Raw genomic sequence first — 23,280 nt, forward strand, 5'->3', positions numbered from 1 at the left:
CTTATCCAAATTGCAAATTTTACATGAGTTTCCAGAACCTTCCTACACCATTCATCCTATGCAAATAGAAGTTGTCTATAGATTTGTAAACTTTGGCATTAATAGTACAGGATGTACTCCTTTTCTAATGATTGCTATTGTATAGTATATTTTTGGAGGATTTATTAACGAGGTATGTTCAGAATTCTAATCTACATGCCTTTCTTTAAAATACAGGCCACTTGAATATATGATGATACTTGGAGCATCTGTCAAAGATCTGAATGCCTTTGCTTGGCTATCAAGAAGCTTGAAAATACCTTCGCTCTCTCTTTATATATGCTCTCTCCGGTTAGACAGTAAAGATTGAGAGACAACCACAATTTGCTCTTAAAGGCCTGAAGAGTTTTTGATCTATTTTTTGTGCTAATGAACTAAAATGATGTTACTTGAATCATAGAAAGTGAGGCCAAGGTCCCTTTCTTCACTTCTGTAAACAATTCACTCACAATTCTAACTCCCGCAGCAATGCACGGGCAAACATTTCTAGTATTAAATAGAAATAATAAGTTATTATAATAAGTTCTCTTGATTAACCTCTATATAGTTTAAACCAATTCAGCTCGGCTTATGCACATTGTGCGTGGATTCTAAAGTACAATAGAAATAGCTGCATTTTGTGCCTGTTTACCACATTTAATTTTTTTTTTCTTTCTCAACAATCTATTCATATTCCTAAATATATCAACACTGTGTATACCTTGCTTTACATTTTAGGACAAACTGGTATTTTGCAGAGCTAAAATAACCAGATTTATGCCTAAAGATGCATGGTTCTATGCAGCTGTCCTTCAAAGCAAATGAAGAAAAAGCCAGAGTCAACTACTAATCTGCCTAGATCATGAAATGCAGCAGCCACTTTACATGTAAAACGCAATCCAAAATTTAGATTAGCGTCTTCAATTTTAAAACTATCATGAAAGATGGAATATGATAGCCTAAGCAAACTGTGTAACATTGTTCCTTTACAGTTTGTTTCAACATCTATATCAATAAATAAGCAAAACTGTATATCCAGTCCGTTTGCTTTTGAAAGTTATGTTTTACGATACCATGAGGGAATCCCGTAACTACATAGACCATGAATTTTGATACCTCAAAGTACAATTCATTGAGCTCTTTTAGGTCTCGATGGTTTAGTTGCAATGCTGAATAGAAAATTGGAGGTACATTCTAATTCATGGTTTTGTAATAACCATCTTACATTGAAAGTATATAGGAATTGAAGTTGATGGCTCCATATGGTTTTGTAATAACCATCGGTCGGGATTCTTTTTCTCATCAGTTTTCGGCCGATGTCTGAGGGCATAATTCTAGTAGTGGTTCGGGAAGACAAGAAATGGAGGTGTTAAGAAATGCAATTGCACAAAGTCTAATGAATGCATCTACTAGTTCCATTTAGTTGCAAATTTCAAATGACTTTAATTTATTTTGTGTAATGGTTCCCGTTGAACTATGGTCGGGAAATTAATCCAAATATTCTATATTTATTTTGTGTAATAGTAAAACATAATATGCATATTGAAGGGTTTAATTTATTCGGTCCAACCAAGGGTAGAAGAATAATACATGAGAAATTTTTTCATTTGGTATGATTACATAATCAAAAAACAAAATTATGTATTTTAGTAGCATATCTTACTATGTATGCCCATTTTGGTAATTATACACAGCCAAAGCACTTTTGCCTTGCAACTTACCAAACACTTAGAAATTTCTTTTCGTTCTCACAGTACTTTTCAAAACAGTTTACCAAACACCTCAGTTGCTTCTTCTCACAGCAAGTTCGGAAGTGCTTCCTCTCACAGCAAGTTCGAAAGTGCTTCCTCTAACAGCACAACAATCCCAAACTAAGCCTAAGTAGAAACAGGGGTGTATATAAAATTATTCCCATGCTTTTATGCACTTAATAAAAGCCAATATAATCTCTTATTGAAAGATACATACGCATAGATGTGGGATCATAGATTCGATTTTAAATACCATTTTTCTCAGTCCTACTTATCTAAGGGACAATTTTAAAGGACTGAGAAAAATAACAATTTAAACTGTACACGTATTCAGTCATTAGATTCACTAGTCTCTTAATGTCTTTCAAAAATTGTCCCTTAGGTGAACAAGTCTGCCTTTTTTCTTTTGCCAAAAAAAAAAAGAGTAGCCCTTTAAAAAAAAAAAAGTTTACTATATATCAAATGCATGATTATATATATATATATATATATATATATATATTTTCATACATTGGAGGGAAATCGAACATCTAATTCTGAAATAATTTTGCATTTCTTTAAACACAAAATTTTCTAAAAAATACCCTCCTGTTTTAGGGAAACGAGAATTGAGAGGAATTTGCTGTGTATTCTCATTGATAATAGGGGCCTCTTTATATAGAGGAATACAATGCATAGAATCTCAATCATATAAGGAAAATAATCGTACATTGAATAGGAATCTAAATCCTTCTAATTTAATCCTATTACCACTAGAGCAAGTAATCTAGAGTTTGAGCCAAACACAAATTAGGGTTTACTTGAACACTCCCCCTTATGTTGCCTAAACGCGGTGCTTCTCTCGTTGCCTCATTAAAAACCTTGCCGAGTAACAAAAACCCAGTGGGATAAAAATAACCACGGTCTAAGGGGAAAAAGAGCACAACACAGCCTTCACGTTTCGAGATGAACATGTAGACATCTCCCCCTGATGACTACGATCATGTGAGTTCAGATAATTTCCGCAAGCTAATTCTTGCCACATGTTTCTCGAACGTGGATTTGGGCAATGACTTAATAAACAAGTCTGCCACATTATCCTCATATCGAACCTAGTTCACTTTGGTATTTGAGGAGAGTCTGTTGTTGATGATTATGCTTCGTGTTGTCGCTTTTGATGTAGCCTTGCTTCATTTGTTCAAAACGAACAGCATTATCCTAAATGCTCGTAGGCTCATCTTGTGGTAGACTTCAAACCATAATTGTTCGAACATGCGTGATTATGGATCCAATCCATAAACATTCACGAACCACTTCGTGAAGAACAATAATCTCTGCATGGTTCGAAGATATAGCGACTACGGTCTGTTCTCTAGACCTCCAAGATATTACGGTCTTTTCCCATGGTGAACACTTAACCAGTTTGGGAGCGACCTTTGTGTGGGTCAGAGAGGTACCCAGCATCAGCAAAACCTTCCAAAACACTTATATCGTTTTGGGATGGGGATAGAGAACGCAGGCCAGCGTTGGCGGCGTTTCTGGTGTGTGATGGGTCCGAATCTATCTTCTCTCTGTAGGAATAGAACAAGCCCATATCAATCGTACATCTCAAGTACTTAAAGATCTGTGTTCTTATCTCCCCCTAACGACGAGAAGACTGTCTCATCAAAGTGACAACCTGCAAATCTAGCGGTAATGAGATCGCCTTGCAAGGGCATTAAGTGGCGGACAATTGTTGGAGTCTCAAATCCAACGTAGTTACTCATTCGTCTGTAAGGACCCATCATAGAGCGTTGTGGCAGCGCAATTGGCACATAAATGGCTCACTCAAATATGCGTAAGTACGATACTTGTACCCAATCACTAGCTGTAATGCAGAGATACATTGAGTGGCGGTGGGTCGTAGACGAATCAGCATAGCTGCATGCGATTTTGCATCACCCCAAGCGGATATAAGGAGATTGGTGCGCATTACCAATTTCCGGACTACCATCATAGTCATTTCCGCAAGACCATTTGGGTGTGTACATGGGAATGTGATGTCCAACATCAGTCCCATTGCAATATCCATCGAAAAATCTTTTGATGTAAACTCTCTAGCATAGTCAAATCCAATTGACTGAATAGGATGATCTGGGGAGTGAGCCTGTTGTCATATGATATGTGCTAGGAGTGTAGCATAAGCAGCATTTATAGGTGGTCAATAGCACAACACGTGACCAGCGTGTTTGCTTGTCAACCAACATCATGAAATATTTAAGCGTCCGCAAGTTAGTTGAATCAATCCACAGAATCCCCATGGATTCTATGTAAGAACAGAATAAGTATGTTCATTTCCTTTGCATAGGATGGTTTTTGTCCTAATTTCCCTAAGGAACGTGATAGGAGCATTTTAATGCGACGTTTTACTTGCTTTTCCCTGCAATTTCTGCGTTATTTCCTTAATAAAACCCTGTTTAGGAAAGTTTCCATCCTTTGATTGGGAAAGTTCCTATTTGTAGAAAGTTTCTATTTTTGTAGTTTCTATTTATCATTTTTAGTAAGTTTCCATTTTCAGTAGTTTCTATTTTTCATTTCTAGAAAGTTTCTCATTTTCAGTTTAGGAAAGTTGCCATTTTTCATTTTAGGAAAGTTTCTATTTTTCTTATTAGTTTCTATTTTCAGGACCTCCGAGCTAAAAAGTGGAAATGAACTCACAAATGGAAAGAGGAGCTTGCGAAAGTCAAGGGGAGCAAAGATGAAGAACAATGAGCCACAAAAATGAGCAGAAATGAAGAAAAGAAGTTTTCCTGGTCCAACCAGGAAAACCCTGCGGAAAGGGGGAAAGCCCACCAATGAAGTTTCCAACGTTACTATGAAAAAGAAATGGAAAAATAAAGTGTTGTGACGTTGGAAGATGACATGGCATAGAAGTGACGCATGGAGGCCCAAAAGCTCTCAAGACTTGTTGGATTTTCGGCTAATTGGATAAAAGCCCACAAGAGCCCATGGAACTAGGGTTTGTGACGCAAACCCTAGCCCTAAAGATGTTTTGCCGTGGATTTGCAAGAGAGAAACAAGGAAGAGGCGTCCAAAAATCAGAAATTAAAAGGAGATTTTCTAGGGAGATTTTCTAGGGCTATTTTTAAGGAAAGAAAATCTACTTGAAGAAACCCTAGATGAAGTGCCGTGAGGAATGAAGAGAAATACAAGGGAGAACGTGAAAACCTTAGGGTTTTTGGACGGCAAGAGATTTTCCCTAGAGAGTTTTAAGGAAAGAGAAAAAGGTGGAGACCAAGAAAATCTCAAAAGAAGTCTAGATACATTCCTATATTCCCTAAAGGAATTTTGGCCGAATTTAAAGTATAAAATCAGAATATTATCAAGGGAATTTCGGCCAAGATTGTTAGGGAATTAAATGGAATTTTGTGATTGGTTGAACCACCTCATAGGGCTTATTTGGCAAGATATTATTGGAGAAAATTATGTGGAATTTTCAGATTAATTCCATAAGGTTTACACGGCTTGGAGAGCAAGGAGGACGTCCCCTATATAATCTCCCCTCTTCTCAACGTTTTGGAGTCCCCACTTTTACGTTTTACACTTTGAAGAAAAATCAGAAAACTCTCTCTAGCCTAGCCGTGTTCATCTCCATCCTCTAGGGCAACCACGAAGTTCAAGCAAGGCCAAGGAAGAAGAAGACAAGCCGTGCACATCATCCATCACCATCCTTGAAGATTGCTTTCGAAATTCAAGAGACCATTCATCACTTCACTCATCTCATCTTCATCATGGTGTAATCCGATTCTCCTTGTAACCTTTGCTTTGTAATTTTCGTTGGTTATGCCTTAGTTGACATAATTGTTTGAACAAATATTGATTTCTGAAATTTTATGATTAATTGTTAATTTTCAGATTCATATATTGTGATTTATGGTTGCTTTTGTGTGAGTGTTTGATTAAATTTGCATGATAGAAATCTTTTGTATGATAATCTTGAATGGTTCGAAACATTTAGGGTTTTTATGTGAATGTTGCTACGAATTTGAGAACATGGATCAACTTTTTGGTTTTGTGTTCTTGAATCGATAAGTAGTAAAGGTTTTGTACAAAAACCGAATTTAATCAAAGAAGATTGCAATTAGGTGGACTTTTTCATACTAAGTTGCACATTCGAGTTGATAGCCTTTCTAGGTGCTTAATGCGTTAAACATGACATGATTGACTAGCTTTCTAGGGTTTGATTGCATGTTTGATAGGATTAGTCTAGGTGCTTTCGCTTAGGTTAATTAGCATTGAAAGTAAAATATGGAAAATTGTTTGCTTTTGAACGTTTCACATGATCAACTCCTCTTGCATGACTATGATGAACAATGATGAACTTGAATCAATTTTAATCATGAGTTTCGACTTTGATCTTTGTTCTCACATCCCATTTGTATTTTTTATGTTTTTTGCATTTTAATTATTCTTTACTTAGATTTTATTTTCGAACTAGAAAACCAAAAACCAAAAATCCCCCCTTTTTCATAAATATGTATATATTTTGTTATATTTTTGTAAATATTATACTTTGTTTTAATTTTAATTGTTTAATTGTTTGACAATGACAGGCGTACCCTCAATCCCCGGAATAGAACGATCCCTATTTACTTTATACAACTAATGACATTTCAGGGTTAAATTATGCGCTTGCTTTCGAGCGCATCAGAACGGGCTTTGTAAAACGAGCAAGAGGCTTTAGAAGCAACCAATGAGTATTTTGGTTAGGCCTGAGCGTCTGAAACGCTATTTGAAGCAAGTTGATGATTGCAGCATCACCTAGGGCGCCATCACCATGATGGACGTTATCCATGGCTTTATGGATAGGGACTGCGCCAGCCCTAGGCTGGTGGTGGACGGAGGCGATGCCCTAGGTAGCTGTGTCGGTCACACTTAGTCCAGAAATCAACTTTTGATTCATGCTTCGTGTCGCTCGAAAGAAATTATGTCCATGTGAAGTCTTTAGTAGACGGATCATCATATCATAACTAGGATGACCTATCCTGTCGTGACAAAGCCAATATGTGTCTAAATCCAATAGATCTTCTCTCGTAACTTTATTGGATTTAATAGCTCGAATAGTGATATAAAGTCCACTAGAGAGACACATAAACTTCTCTAAGATGCGCATTAGTTCGCAATCATTAGAGGTATTGCAAAGGAACTCATTTCTGTTCTCTACATGTGTTTTCATATGGAATCTGTTGGCTATTCATAGGTATGATTCGCCCTAGGAGCGTAGAGAGTTTTTGTGACAGTAATTAAGGTGCCATTTGGCAAGTGGAATTTGGGCTATTCCATGTCCTTAAATTAATACTGATGACCCAGCCATTGTAGTCACAAAAGTCATATGCTCAGAATCAAAATGGAGTCATAATGAAAAGAACTCGAAATTTTATTCATAAGCCAACGGAGTTACATCATTGTCTCTTTGACCAAAGAAAATCTAATCCAAAGTGCTAGCTAATGCAAAACAATGGTAGTCGTCTAACTTCTTTCGGTAATTCCAAAACAAATGTGACCAGGTGAGTAGAGAGATGTCGGTGGAGCAAGGCTCGCTTAAGTACCACTAATCTCATAACCTTCCTAGACATCACACTTACTTTGGGTGAGCCTACTTTGAAGAAATACTAAACCATTGGCATCTACTACAAAAATATATGGTAATTGCCTATTACATCTCTTGGAAAATAAAAAGACTTAATCAAAATCGCCAGTCTCTGGATCTTGGCCTTTGAAGTCTTCAACCCTTAGAGCGAGATCGTCATCATGATCTTCTTGCTCCATGTAATTTGCTTCCCTTGCTTCACGATAAGTCTTGTACGCGTTAGCAACATTCTGGGGTGCATTACATGCTTTAGCCCAATGTCCGGAAGCTCCACACCGAAGACAAGCATCATCATGGTCAGGCTCCCTTGATCGAGGTGCGCCTAGGGCGCGTTGAGGACGGCTGTGATCCTTGGTGGCGCCACCACCATAGCCGGAGGCTCTACCTCTCTCTCTCTTCACACGTTGACCTCTACGGTTCCGTACACTCCTATCTTGGCGATTTCCTTCCTCTTTGGGGTGAGAATATGGACCAGAACGTCCAGAATAATCCCTTTCCTTAGGGTTTTTCTCCTAGCACCCTCCCTTAGGGGCACGACTATAATCAGACTCCGGAATTGGCTTTTCTCCCACGGGTCTAGAGTTATAGTTCTTCACAAATATGTTGTCGTGCTTTTCAGCTACGTTCATGTTTCCAATAAGCTCATGAAATCTTGTGATGCGTCCAGCATTGACATCAATCTGATAGTTCTTGGTTAACCTCAATGCAGAGAAGGGTAAGGTAGAAAGAGTCTTCTCGATCAACATCATATCAGTGATTTTCTGCCCAAAGAAATCCATCAAAGACTTGATACGAAGTGCTTCCGAATTGTAGTCAAATACAGACTTGAAATCACAAAAGCGGAGGCTATGCCATCTCACTTCTAAATCAGGAAGCAGGGAGTCACGAACGTTGCCAAAACACTGTTCGAGTTCTACCCATAGTTTTCTGGGGTCTTCCTCATTGAGGTACTCATTTTGGAGCGCGTCATTCATGTGCCTTGTCATGAGAATTATGGCTTTAGCTTCATTGGCCTATCTCGTAGCTCTATTCGCTTCAAAAGCGGTAGCTTGTTGAGGACTAAGCACGTTCTTACTTGGCTCTTGGATCGTACTCAGGATCCCATCAGCCTTAAGATGTTGGCGAACATCACAGACTCACTTGTGGTATCCTACGCTGTTGTCTCTAGTGGAGCGAAGCTCAACTTGTTCAGGTTACTCATCCTGAAAAACAACAAAAGATTAGGGTTAGTTTCGGAGCGAAAAAGGTTACCACGAAAAGGATAAAAATTTCTGAGTGTAGTCGCTTCCAAGAAATTAGGAATTTCCGAGCGTAGTCGCTTCCAAGAAATTCGATTCCAAAGAGGGGTTGGATTAGATCGAAACAATGATGTTTGTTGTCGATCGTTTTATCTCAACAAACTCTAAGTTTGGAGGACTCTACAAGCTCCAAGCTTGGAGTGAGCACGAACCCCCACATTTCGGCTTAATTTGGTCTCCCCTATGATGAAGAAATGGGGGTAGAAGAAGGGATGTTGGAAGTCCCCGAGAAAAACAAGAGGAAAGTAATAAAAACTTCAAAAAATGGAACTTTTAGAAAAGTTTACCTTGAAAAATTGCCGGAAATCTTGACCTGAAAAATGTCGCCGGAAAAGTGGCTAGAAATCAGCCGGAAAAGTCGCTGGAAAAGTGGCCGGAAATCGGCCGGAAAAGTGGATGGAAAAGTTGTTGACCGGAGGTTGACCATTGACCGCTGCTGACGTGGCAGTGGGTCCCTGTATGCTGACGTGGCAGTGTGTCCAGGGTGCTGATGTGGCAGATGATTGCTCCGCTGATGTGGCTGTGGGGTCTGCGTCAGTGGGCTTGGGCTTCTGGCCTTCTGGGCTTCTTTTGCTCTCTCCTTTTCTTTTTTTTTCCTCTCTTCTTCCTTTCTGCCGATTCAAGATGCAGCTGCTCAGGTGGCCGGTTCACCCCTTTTTAGGCCGGTTTTTGGACTTTTTCTTCCGGTTCCTGAAACTTCAGATCAATGGGCTTCTGCTACCAAAATTTGGTGGAAATTGGAGATCCGGAAGATGGTGAACCGGTGGAATATTTACTGCGAGTTTTATGGAGCTTATGGTGGCTGGTTCGGTAGGTTTCCGGCATGTTCTTGAGGTGGGGCCGCCTGTTCTGGACTCTTGGCATCGAGTTCTTCAATGTGTGAGGTGAAGGCAGAAAAGGGTTCAAGGCTTTTTATTCGGATTCAAGGTTTTTAGCCTCTTGAATCAGGGTTAGGGCTTCGTGCTGATAACGTGTTTTAGGGAAACGAGAATTGAGAAGAATTTTCTGTGTATTCTCATTGATAATAGAAGCCTCTTTATATAGAGGATTACAATGCATAGAATCTCAATCATATAAGGAAAGTAATCGTACATTGAATAGGAATCTAAATCCTTCTAATTTAACCCTATTACCACTAGAGCAAGTAATCTAGAGTTTGGGTCAAACACAAATTAAGGTTTACTTGAACACCTCCACAGTTTTTATTTAGTCAAAAAAAAAAATCATGTATATATATATATATATATATATATATATATCTCCAATTTCTGATGCTATTAAAGTATTAAATATATTAAAAAGTAACTAAACATGCACATAGTTTAGACTTTAAAGTATAAGGGCCGTGGAAAAATTGAGAAAGAGATCGGAAATGCAACCAATCAACCAAAAATCCCCATGCCCCCAAGAAATCGTGCAAATTAGTCTTAGATTGGACATGTATATATATAGCTAACGTTTCACTTATCTTATCCTCCCACGCATCTCTTACACACTCTCCCTGGCCAGAATTTGCCCACATCAGCTTCGATAGCTTAACACTATCCCACGCACCCATACCTCCCTTCTCTCTTTCCTGACATCCAGGACTTCATCGATCACAACTGTAGTAAACCACATTGGCCTTATCTACCTCACTCACATTCACCACTCAACACCACCATGGCTGCCACCGCAGCCGCAGCCATGAGCTCGTCTTTCTCTCCTTCCATCCACACCCTCAAATGCATGCGCTCCAATCACGTGCACTTAGCCCCTCACCATGATCTTCACCTCAGAATCACAACACCTGCCCGCATGCTATCATCATCGTCGTCGATATCTGCTCATTCATGTGTTATAGATCAGCCACTGCTTTCTAGGCGAGTGCTGAGAATATCGTGCGCTTCTGTGGACGTGGCTGTGACGGAGGAGGTTGAAGAAGCTGTTGCGGTGACCGAGGAGGAAGAAGAGAAGCAAGCCGAAGAGGAAGTAGTGGCGCCGACAGCTGAAGCGGCGGCCGATGAAGTTTCGAGTGAGGCGGGTGAGGTTGGAGCTGAAGTTTCGACTGATGAGCTTAGTGTGAACACGAAGCTTTACTTTGGGAACCTTCCTTACAGTGTTGACAGCGCACAGCTTGCTGGGATAATACAGGACTATGCAAGTCCTGAACTCATTGAGGTCAGTAATTATCTAGTACCTAACTATTGTTCATGAAATATTTGTTTATAGTAGGCCATTAGTATGTTGTTACGTACTTGTTATTAGTACATTAGGGAAATAATACGTTACGGATTATGTTCTCAGATTGTTAATTTGGATTTTGATTAAGTAGCTAGCAGAGTTCTGGTTGAATGTATGGTCCAAATTAACACTCCGACAGGCGACAAGGAGATAGAAGCTTTCTTAATCTTAACTCACTGTAATCCTTGTTGTGTATAAATCCCGAATGGAAAAATGGGGATCAGCAAATGAGTTTATAAGGATTTAGGCAATTCCATCTATTGTTAATTGATTTTAGATGTGAAGTCAGATTACTTTATCATGGTATTAGATCGGGTTATTCCAATGTTGTCAAATTGAACCAATTGGTTTTAGATGTGAAGTTTGGCCTTGTACACTTGTGTTATCAATTCGGTTTTCATCCATTGCCAATTGATTTTAGATGTGAAGCCTGACCTTGTACACTCATGTTATCAATTTGGCCTTGCCAGTGTTGTAAATGAGGGTGAACAAAGGTAGAGATAAAAAGTTAATACAAGGTGATGAAGTCATGAGATTGGTTTTAGTGCTCTTTGTAGTAATGGGTTGATATACATATAGATTGCAGTAATTTAGTTGAGCAACCTAATCAACTGAAGAGGAGTCATGGAACACATAACATAAAGCTAACTACATATTAATGAAAACTGAAAGAATCCGGAGACAAGTTCAGTTAGGTGATAAATAGCCTTAAGCCATCAAATACTGAACCCATATAATAGTTTGTATAAAAACTACAAATAAAGCAAGAATATTAAAGAGAATTTCTTCCAACCCACGTGTAACATATGAGTAATTCAAAGCTTGTTTAGTATAAGCATGTTGAAATCCCCTTTATGTTAACGATGGTCTGAATAGTTGATAATTCAAATTTTTTTAGCTTCTTTATCAGCATGTACAAATTTAATTTTCTAGCTTCTGAGAATTTCAGTTCTGCTATCTGCTAATAATGCTTTCATATTGACTGCACCTCTTTTCTCTATTTCTTAAAGAGACACTGATGAATCAATTGATGATCATATATAGGTTCTCTATCATAGGGACACAGGAAGAAGCAGAGGATTTGCATTCGTGACGATGAGCAGTGTTGAAGACTGCAATGCTGTAATTGAAAATCTTGACGGACGCGTAAGACTCTTAAGAAAACTATCTATACCACATCACCCATCGTATCCCAGCTCACAACAAGGGATCCACTGGACATAATTTACTCTGACATGGACCCATCTGTATGAGCTAGATTGAGATGTGGTTCTCATACATATAGCATTACTCAAACCTTATTGCTAAAAACCATTATTGATTCCAATTTTCAGGAGTACAGTGGCCGAACCTTGAGGGTTAACTTTTCGGACAAACCTAGAGCGAAAGAACCTTTGTATCCAGAAACTGAGTACAAACTTTTTGTTGGGAATTTGTCCTGGTCAGCCACATCTGAGAGTTTGACAAAAGCTTTCCAAGAATATGGAAATGTGGTCGGAGCCAGGGTCCTATATGATGGGGAGACAGGAAGGTCCCGAGGCTATGGATTTGTGTGCTTCTCAACAAAAGCGGAGATGGAAACTGCCTTACAATCTCTAGATGGAGTGGTATTGTTTCCTAGTCCCATCTGCCTGATTAGTTCAACCCATCTATAAATTTGGAAATGATCTACTTCGAGATTTTCTATGTGCTTATATTATCGGACTGTGAATCTGGACCATTAATTCTTGTTTGAATGTACGTACATTCCACATTCAACAGTCCAAAATAAGCATTTTAGAGTATCAGATTGTCTCGCAATAGAAAATTACCTCGACATAATTAACCCAGTTTTGAGTAGTCCACTGATTATTCCTTGTTTTGTTTTCTTGGCTTGTCAGGAACTAGAGGGAAGAGCAATGCGTGTAAGCTTGGCTGAAGGAAAGCGTTCATAATATCTGTTAGTGTAAATTTTATAAAAGGTTTAATTTGAAGATGCATGTCAACTGAGATCATAATAGCCAATCACATAATTGAGGAACTCTTCTTCCATATCTTATAAGTTGTCTTGTAACTCATTTTTAACTCCCCATCTTCAGAGTGGAAATTCCTGTATTTTTCTCAATGGCGATGGTAGTTTCGTTCCTTAATTGATCGGCTGTTCAATACTAAAGAGCTGCTGCGTTTTTAAGTGTCGATGATTCTATTTGTGAACTTCAGAATCTTTGACACTTTGTAGCTCAAAATTGAATAATTAATAGTATCCCATTTATCGTTGACTTAGAACAACTCTAACAGTCTTCTAAATGTAGAGCTGGTCTCTCCCCCTCTCTCTTTTAGCATTCGTTTTTTTATTATATTATTGTTAATTGTGACCACTCACAAAGTCTGTACCTTCTGTACTGTTTTTAATTATGTGTAATCTTTTTCTCGATGAGGACATTATGTGTAATCTTTAGTCTTAATGTATTATTTTCTTGTCAGCACAAAATAATAATAATAATAATGTTTTAAAATTTTGAGGTACCAAAGTATCTAGATTCTAAAGTTCAAACACCGTTTGCATTTCAATAATGTTTTATGAAACTAAACATTTTTAGCAACATTATTACAAACAACAAGATCATAAACACAGAGACTTGGTCGCATTAAAGCAAGCTACCAACGCCAAACAGGCAGACACATAGATCCAAGCATTCAAGCTATTGCAATTGATTACATAATGATGCATGAAGCAGCTGCAGCAGAAATATTTCCCACAGCATCTGCGATTTCAATACCGGTTTTGAAGGCTTTCAGAGATCTTAGCTGAATTAAGAATTACCAACAAAATATTAAAACAATCAGTAGGAGATGGACAAATTGAAAAATTACATTTTTCAAACATGACATTAAAAATAGTACTTTTCACAAAAAATCCCACTATATCGAGGTGAATTTCAAAATAACAGTCCACGAACATTTATGACTTTTTATATCATGCACTAGTTTACTACAATGTAATTTTCTCATTGACCCTTTTTATTTTCAGTTCAGTACGTACTACAATTGCTTCTTGGTAGGCCTCGTCAACGGGCCGGCTCGGCCCATTCATAGCGGGCTTGGGTTGGGCTGGGCCGGGTCTTACTATATTTTTAAATAATGGCGGATCAGGTTAGACCAGGCTTTATTGTAAATCGAAGGATCTAAACTCATCCATATAAAGCGAGCCTTGCGGGTTTTTTCGGAACGGGTCTTGTGGGCTTTATTTATAATAAATATTTAAATACACTAATTTTTTTATAAATCTATATTTATATATCATACATTCCAAAAAGCAACCTCTATTAATTCAAAAAAAATGGGAAAACCGACCGTTGGATGAGATTATTACAATAAATTATGCTTGTGGTTAAAAATTTAGTCAATTTCACCATAGTTTCTAACCCAATCGGATTGGTCAACCGTAGTCATTTGTATGTTTTCTTGGTTGACCGATGGCGTAACGACCTCGAAACGTGCTTAATTTTTTACATCACGTTTGTCAATATTTCATAGATGGATGTGCGTGGACATAAGATAAAAATTTCAATTTTAATTACAAATATGTTGGTTTATACCAATTTGCCCGCTCGATAGAGAGATTGTAATGTTTTATGGTGGTTGTAAAAATTTCAGCCAATTTGGTTCTCGTTTCGAATTCGATCAACTATGTCAAACTTAGTTACTCTTATAAACCTATATTTATATATTATACACTCTAAAGAGCAACCTCTATCAATTCAAAGAAAATGGAAAAACCAACCTTAGATATGATTATTACAATAAATTATGTGTGGTAAAAAATTTAGCTAATTTCACCATATTTTCGAAGAGTTTTTCTATTGGAACCTCCAAATTTACTCACTTGACCTCTATGTTTTGTACACCTCTTATCAAATTTTCAAATACTAAATTTACTCACTAAACCTCACTAAACTTCCTCAAATAACCTCACTCATATAATTTGCAAACAAATTATTATCTTCAAAATAAAAAATTTAGTCAGTTCAATGATTCAATCACTCTATAAATCTTAACTAAATATACATTTCTTAATCAAACTTGAGTTTTAAAAATTAATGTCTAATCAATAAGAAAATGCCATGAACTATTATGTTTTTTTTTTGTTTTTTTTCCTGTTTTAGCTGTGCAAAAAAGAAAAGAAAAAATCATTTGTTTTTATTCTCAAAAAAAAAATCACTTGTTTTTTAATGTTTATTTTTTTTCTGTATTTTTTGTACCACATGATTAATTATTTAAATTTTTTTTTTTTTAAATATAATGGATTGACTTAGATTTAGGTCATAAATCATAAGAAGATTTATTTTGTTTTCTCTCACTAATATGCGTTCAACATATATATTATACATTTTTATATCACATGATCTTAATCATATTTTTAATTCTTATTAAATATATATGAATGCTTTAATGACTATGTAGTGAAATTGGAAAATGAAAATAGATAAGAAAAATAATAAAAAATACAATATAATATTATTGAATTGAAAAATCTATATAAAATAAATATAATATTATTAATTGGTATAATTATTGTCCTTGATAGTCATTTTATAGTAGGTTATATATGTCATTTAATAATTCATAATAGAGTGAGGTCAAGTGAGCAGATTTGAAGGTCCCAATAGAAACTCTCATTTTCGAATCCGATTGAATTGGTCAACCGTCGTCAACTGTATGTCTTCTTAGTTGACCGATGCCATGACGATCGCGAAACGTGCTTATTTTTTCACATCACGTCTGTAAATATTCCATCAATGGATGTGCGTGAACATAAGATAAAAACTTTAATTTTAAGTATAAAGACGTTGGCCTATACTAATTTGTCTTCTAAAGTTGACTTATACATTGCATTTAAATTGTTGAGGATCATTCTAAAAAAATCATGAAATGGAAAATGAATTCGGAGAAACCAACTGCTCGATGGAGAGATTGTAATGTTTTATGGTGGTTGTAGAAAATCCAGCCAATTTGGTTCTCGTTTCGAATTCGATCAGCTAGGTCAAACTTAGTTACTCTTATAAACCTATAATTACATGTGCAATGATATAGGGCCTCAATGAGGCCTAAGATTTGTGGTCTCAAATCTCAGGTGTTATGTCATGTAAACAAATACAAATTTTATTTTCAATTCCACATAATATATCTTGCAATATCATACTATTGCAACACCAACTTTGGCTTCAAATTTGCTCACCATCAATATTTTGTGGTGATATCACCACCTTATTAAAACTTGTCACGTCATATAGAATTAATTGAATACTTAAAATATAATTTTTTAATAAAACATCATGATAAACTATAATTATGTTTTATAACACGTGGCAGTTTTATATTGAGCAGTGATATCACCACCAAAATATTGGTGGTGAGCAAATTTGAATCCACCAAGCTTACCCTTTTATACTTCCTTTTAGATGTTAGGGGGTGAATTAATTACAATAATGAATTTAATTAGGTGACGAAAAAAAAAGATAAGCTATTAATTATGTATTAATTTAAGAGATATGTCTATAAATTCTTTGACCAATATTTTTCTTAATTTAATTAAATTCTTTCCTATAATTTTTCTTTCCAAATAGTACTAATACATTGAATTAGGTGTCAAGAAATGAAGAAATAGGCATTAACTTTTCTTTCCAAACATTGATTAATTTCATCCAAAAAACTAGCATTAATAAATTGATTTTGGAAAATACGTATGTCTAAATTAAGAGGTAAGAAAAAATTTCATGTTAGTAACAGCCATTAATTATCATCTACAATCTAAATATATGGGGGGGGGGGGGGGATAAAAAATAATAATAGACTCAAATATAACATTTAAACCGTAGCTAATAAAGAGAAAAAAATGAATAAAAGAATATATATATATATATATATATATAATCGTATGAATATGTATTTTTCACACTATATTTTCAAAATTTACAAGTACCCAACAAAGGTTGAATTCATATACATGGGTTAAGCAAATCTATTGTGATCGAATGTATGTGCAAATCCATTGACTGAATTACATGAAAATTTTCTATTCTTGATTCGAGAGAAAAAATTGTTATTTAAATCTAAGCATGAGTGTAACGAAAAGAAAAAATGAAAGAAAAAAAACTAAAATAATTTTTTTTAGAAAGCCAAAATAACATAGTCATTAGATTTTGGAATGATAAAATGCTATTTTTCTCAAGAGTTACATAGCATAATTTGACAAATAGTTGATGTGTGTAGGTGACATGGCATGACACCTAAAATTGAGGCCACAAATCATTTTTCTATTTATATATCATACACTCCAAAAGACAACCTCTATCAATTCAAATAAAATAGAAAAACTAACCGTTGGATGAGATTATTATAATAAATTATCAGTGTGGTAAAAAATTTAGCTAATTTCACCATATTTTCGAATCCAATCGAATCGGTCAACCGTAGTCATGACATGTAGAATATATATATATATATATATATATATATGCACATATTCTATATAGAAGTATGAGAACATCCACCATAAGCCAAATTACAACAAATTCACACTCACACACATAATGATGATGTGGCACACTGAAGATTTCCAAATATATGTGTTGGGCCTTCTAGACATAAACTTGTAAAAGATGTTGCAAATTCTCGTCCAAGCTGAACTGCCTTAACTTAAATTGTCATAACTTGTTAAACAGCGACAAGCGCGACCCATGGCCCACTATTGTACCAATAATGTCCCAACTTAACCACCCGTTAGGTGTTGGGTTTTAATTACAAAAGGTCTCGGTACAATTGGGTGAGATCCACCCACTTATAAATTATATTTTATTTGTCACTTTTCCAATATGGGATCTTTTCTCTCCAACACGCCCCCTCACGTGTAACCTAACTCTAGGTCTGCACGTGAAATTAATTAATCTAATTCCCACATTGGAAATTGAGGCACAAGTCTCTTATCGGAGACTTGATCAATACAATCTAAGGCCCATATTGGACACTTGGTAATAATCCAATCGGAATATTTCGATGGCAATACAAGGAACCCCAATTTGGGCTCATGATACGTGCCTACGTGGAGATGCAATTGGAGAAGGACCCGCTCTGATATCATGTTAAACAGCGACAAGCGTGGCCCGTGACCCACCATTGTACCGATATTGTCCCAACTTAACCACCCGTTAGATGTTGGGTTTTAATCACAAAATGTCTTGGTACAATTGGATGAGATCCACCCACTTATAAGTTATATTTTATTTGTCGCTTTTCCAATGTGAGATATTTCCTCTCCAACATAACTCCTTCTAGAAAATTCGGAATGACAAACCGTAAAATTCTTCAGAAACTAGACACATGGGACTTTCCGTGAATATAGCTAGGGTACAGCTCCTAATTCTATCCAAGCAGTTCTCAGTAATTTAGTGAAGTTCGGTTCTAGACATGAACTTGTAAAAGATGTTGCAGATTCTCGTCCAAGCAAAACTGACTTCACTTAAATTACCATAACTCCTTCTAGAAAAGTCGGAATTGCAAACCGTAAAATTCTTCAGAAACTAGACACATGGAGTCTTCCGTGCATATAGGGTACAGTTCTTAATTCCATCTGAGAAGTTCTCAGTAATTCAGCGAAATTAGATGTTCTGCACAACAGTTTCTGTGTTGCAGATTCTTATTCAAGCTGAACTGTCTTCACTTAAATAGCCATAACTCCTTCTAGAAAAGTCAGAATCACAAACCATAAAATTCTTCAGAAACTAGACATATGAGGCTTTCCGTGCATATAGGGTACATATCCTAATTCCATCCGAACAGTTCTTAGTAATTCAGCGAAATTAGGTGTTCTGCACAATAATTTCTGTGTTATTTATATAATATTTTTTGTTTGCGGGCTTTTACAAGCCGAGCCTAATGGGCTTTTGGCAGGCCGGGCCTATGGGTTGGGCAGGGTTTCAGACCCCTAAACCAAGCCAGGGCCTCTACCCACCAGGTCGGGGCCTATGGCGGGCTAGGCCGGGCTTGGCTTTTGGTCCTCCGGGTCGACGGGCCTCCATCGGCCCACTTGATCAGCAGGTATTTTGATGAGGCCTACTTCTTAGTTAATTTTGTGGTCCCTATGTTGACGTTGCGCGTGGCGATAATCATGTTTTAGGTTTATAGGTTCTTTTAGGATATTTGTTAGTTCGGGTTGTGTGGGATCTCTAGGTTTAAGCTTAATTTTGGTAATTTGGGATTGATGGTGTTAGTGTGGCTTTCAGTCTGCTGTAGTTTGCCATGTTAGCTTCGTTATTGTTGTTGTCGTGTTAAATATAGCATTTATCCTAGTGGTCAACAATGTTTTTTTTTTTTTTAGAATATAGTATTCAACAGTGTAATATTGAAGTTATCTAATGAAATTTGTTATTGATTATAAAATTTATAAAAAAAAATTGACGTAGATACAAACAATGAGAAGAACAAACTTACTCTTTCAGATCTTGATTGAGGATCGATAATTCTGAGGATCATATCCATCAACCGACTTTGCTGAGCTTGCTGACGTTAGTATTAAACTTGTAGACAATTTTCTTTTTTACTTTGAAGTTTTGAACTAATAAGCGCAATAACTTAATGTTGTTTGATAATTATTCTTTTATTTTTAAGAAGTTAAATGACGGATGAGACGCCATAAGTTCATCGAAGGCATACAATTTAGGGAGCAAGTCCCGTTTGATAAGAATTCTAACTTGATTAAAGAGAGTAAATCATTTATATGTATTTTGCTAATATAAAATCATGAAACGAATCTAAATATGACAGTAGGCTTCTAATCTGTAAGAGTTCAATTGATAAATCACCTGGTTTGTCGACCCAGATTTGGTATAAGCAGCCTTAGTACGTAGTAAGGCATAGTTGTCCAAAAAGTTGCAGTGTTCGTGAACGTAGTTGCGGCTGCGGTAGCAGGAGGTGCAAAGATCAAAAGTTGTAGTTCGGTTATGCTCGAAGCAGTCCACGCAAGTGAAATACAGTCCCTTTAGAAAAAAGGCTTTGCATCCATCGCAACTAATAGTCCTCCGGGTCTTAAAAGAGTAGTAAAGAGTGATAGATTCCTCAAAATCCAAACTGCCATCTCCATTTTTGTCTAGGTCCTCGAAGGTACGGTTGACATTGTCGCCGAAACTACCTTCAAACCTCTGCTTGAACTCCTCCATCGTTATTGTTCCATCACCATCTATGTCAATTTCTTGAAAAAAGGTATACACCTTCTGCTTTTGCTCTTCAGACAAATTATGGTAATAAGCTAAAGCAGCATCACGAATTTCTTTGATGTCTCCCATTCTCTCAAACTTAATCTGATTCGGTTCGCAGATGTATGGAAGATCTCTCAGTGTTTCGTCTATCTATAATAGCTGTAGAAGTGTACAACCAAAAGAAAACATATATATTGTATGTTTCTTGCAAGTTGCAACAAATCATTGATTAATAAGTTACGACTTATGACTTTTGAGTTATGACTAACTAACGCGTAAATTAGTCTCGCAATACATATTCACGCATGTGTCAATTGACTCTCTATTTTATTTATCTTTTTTGTATTTTATTTTACATGTAGTGTAAGTTTTGTTGAGATTTTTTCATACAAACTCTTTTTTTTCTTAGTTTAGATAAGATAACTGCTTTCGTTTCAAAAAAAAAAAAAAAAAAAAGATAAGATAACTGCTTCTCAATTTGAAACTTGAAATAAGAACTTGCAATTGCAATAATAAATTTATAATCCAACGGTTCATATTTTAAATTAGTCTTTAAAGATCATCTCAGTAAAAAAATCAATTGAATCGGAAATCGTTTAAATATATAATTAAATCAAACAAATAGATGGTTCTAACAATACTTGCTACTATTATGATGAACCGTCAATGTATTTCATAGAAATAAATAACTAAAAGGTCTTCAATTTGATTGATTTTTTACAGAGTTAATCTTTGTATTACGTTATACAACATGAATGGTTGGATTGGAAAATTATAAAGTTATTATGCGTTAATCGCAAGAGATGGTGAATATGTTCATTCACTCAAGGGGTGAACTTAAGAATTGTCCGGAAGTGAAGCACCTACGTACCGACCTTTTTTTATTATTTTTTATTTCAAAGTATCTTATTTTAATTACTATTTTAATTTCAAATATTTTGAAAATATAACCTTTACTATTTTTTTTTTTTTTTTGTGAATATTCTATCATAACCTTAAGAATTATTTACTTAGTTAATACTGATAAATTAATTAATGAGACTACGTTCCCAGATTGACCTATCCCTATCTGGAATCCATGGTTAATATATTACACTGACCTTCGTAATCTGGTGATCGATCAACTCATATATACAAACAAAGCTCGTCTTCGTCTTCCTCAAGTGGCTCTAGTACGTCGTCTTCGTGTTCTAAATTAAGGAATTGGTCGTCTCTATTTTGCCGATGAAAGCCGGCCTGTAATAAATTGGCTTAGTGGAGTTTATTAAGGTGTCGGAAAAGAAAGAGCACAAAAGTAGAGGACTACACCTGATGGGGAGTACGGCAACCTCCACCAGTGCATTGAGTAGGGTCGAACTATAATGGAGCTTGTGATATCGATCTCTACTGGAAATGCACGTGGGTAAAAGGTTGAACGTACTTCCTGTGTGTACATACATATATAGTTATATACTTGGTCACTACAGGTAAACACCGTAAACTGAATCCTTTTAGGATATATGGCTAGCTTTTCCTTTGTAAAAGATATCCATCACTATTCTCAACTAATTTGGGTAGTATATGGACATATCTCTATCGATACCAGCTTTTCCCTACTATAAATTATATATATATATATGTATATTGATCGATTGACAAAGTCACCATTAAGACGTTCAAGATGAACATATATATATATATATATATATATATATATATATAATTGATTGATTGACAAAGTCACCATTAAGAGGTCCAAGATGAATGCTAATGAATGTTTAGCATAATACGTACATTAAACGATGAAGTTCGTAATAGGGAAAGACCGGGATCGATAGAGACTTCATCGTTAATGTATTATGCTAAACATTCATTAGCATTCATCTTGGACCTCTTAATGGTGACTTTGTCAATCGATCAACTATATACACACACACACATCCACGATCACCTTGAAAAGTTGCTTCTTGTAGTAGCCAAGAAAATTGGCCTTACCACTATACCAGTTGCGGAAGCCACCTTCGTAACAGTCTAATTTTTGCCTGTGAAAGAGGCTTCGATAGAGTTGAAGTTGAAGGTGACTCTAAGTTAGTTATTGATGTTTTTAAAGGAATTCAAAAACCACCTTAGAGACTTATCAAAGATTCAAAATCATTCAAGATATCAAGTTCATTGCGTCGACTTTCTCTTATAATACTTTTTTGTAGCCGATATCTTTGCAAATTTAGTGCATGATTGCAAAAACAAAAAGAAAAAAGAAAACAAAGCCAGTCTTCGTCTTCCTTAAGTAGCTCTCGTCCATTTCACCTTAATCCATCTTCACCTTCCTCTTCCAGATTAGGGAATTGGTCGTCGAATCGATCGTCTTTATCTTGTCAATAAAAGATGGCCTGTCATTAAACATTTAAACTTGATGCGACTGATCATGTACAAGTTGTTGAAGAGAAAATATCACACATTACAAAAGTTAAAAATAAAAAAATGGTATCAGAGCGGGTCTCTCTCTAATTGAGTCTCCAATTATCATGAACCCGAATTTGGGTCCCTTATATTGCTATCAGAAAATTATGATTTGATTGTTACCATGTTATGCCTCGTACCTAAACTTACCCGTTTACTAATCATTTGGATAGTGAACAACAATTATCTTTACTTTTTCCTTCGTTTCTTCTAGACATGTTAAAAGTTGACTTTTTGTTCCATTCACTTTTTGAGGAAATTTCCTTCTGGAAAGTTGTAGAAGACGTTAAACTGAGTTTGGAGACACAAAGCACGCTAAAATCGGAGTTGTAAGAAGTTATAAGGATTTCAAGTCAGTGGAAGATTTCTAATTTTACTGAAACATATATATTTGTATATACAGCAGATCGAGACTTTCAATTTTGGGAAAAATCAACCCAGAAAATGCAGCTTCGCTCCCCAAAGTTCTCGGCGTCACTGGCGACTATTCCGACAACCTCTAGCCGTGAGAATGGTCCCAGTCTCTTCGTCTTGAAACAAGCTTTCCAACCAAAAAAGATTTGTGTCATATTATTCATCGTACACGACGAATCAAAGAAAAGAAGATATGACCCTTTTCCTGCATATTTTTCAAATTCTGGCAAACTCCAACCAAATTGGACGTTGATACTAACTGGGCTTGGTTCTTCTTGCAATGCTCTACAATCCCA

The 23,280-nt window shown here is 36.1% G+C and overlaps 2 protein-coding genes across 2 annotated transcripts; one reads left to right on the forward strand and one right to left on the reverse strand.

The window, feature by feature from the left end:
- Positions 1 to 10,151: 10,151 nt before the first annotated feature.
- LOC112198091 (28 kDa ribonucleoprotein, chloroplastic) lies at positions 10,152 to 13,071 on the forward strand. The gene is made up of 4 exons (XM_024339134.2): positions 10,152 to 10,835; positions 11,943 to 12,044; positions 12,233 to 12,505; positions 12,779 to 13,071. The coding sequence occupies exons 1-4, from the start codon at positions 10,338 to 10,340 to the stop codon at positions 12,830 to 12,832; spliced, it is 927 nt and encodes a 308-aa protein (XP_024194902.1). The 5' UTR covers positions 10,152 to 10,337; the 3' UTR covers positions 12,833 to 13,071.
- A 461-nt stretch (positions 13,072 to 13,532) lies between these two features.
- Positions 13,533 to 20,261, reverse strand: LOC112198094. The gene is made up of 2 exons (XM_024339138.2): positions 19,739 to 20,261; positions 13,533 to 13,685 (listed from the first exon to the last, which is right to left on the reverse strand). The coding sequence occupies exons 1-2, from the start codon at positions 20,216 to 20,218 to the stop codon at positions 13,593 to 13,595; spliced, it is 573 nt and encodes a 190-aa protein (XP_024194906.1). The 5' UTR covers positions 20,219 to 20,261; the 3' UTR covers positions 13,533 to 13,592.
- Between the last annotated feature and the right edge of the window lie 3,019 nt (positions 20,262 to 23,280).

This window comes from Rosa chinensis, chromosome 4 (assembly GCF_002994745.2).
Source record: "Rosa chinensis cultivar Old Blush chromosome 4, RchiOBHm-V2, whole genome shotgun sequence".
In the NCBI taxonomy this organism is placed as follows: Eukaryota; Viridiplantae; Streptophyta; class Magnoliopsida; order Rosales; family Rosaceae; genus Rosa; species Rosa chinensis.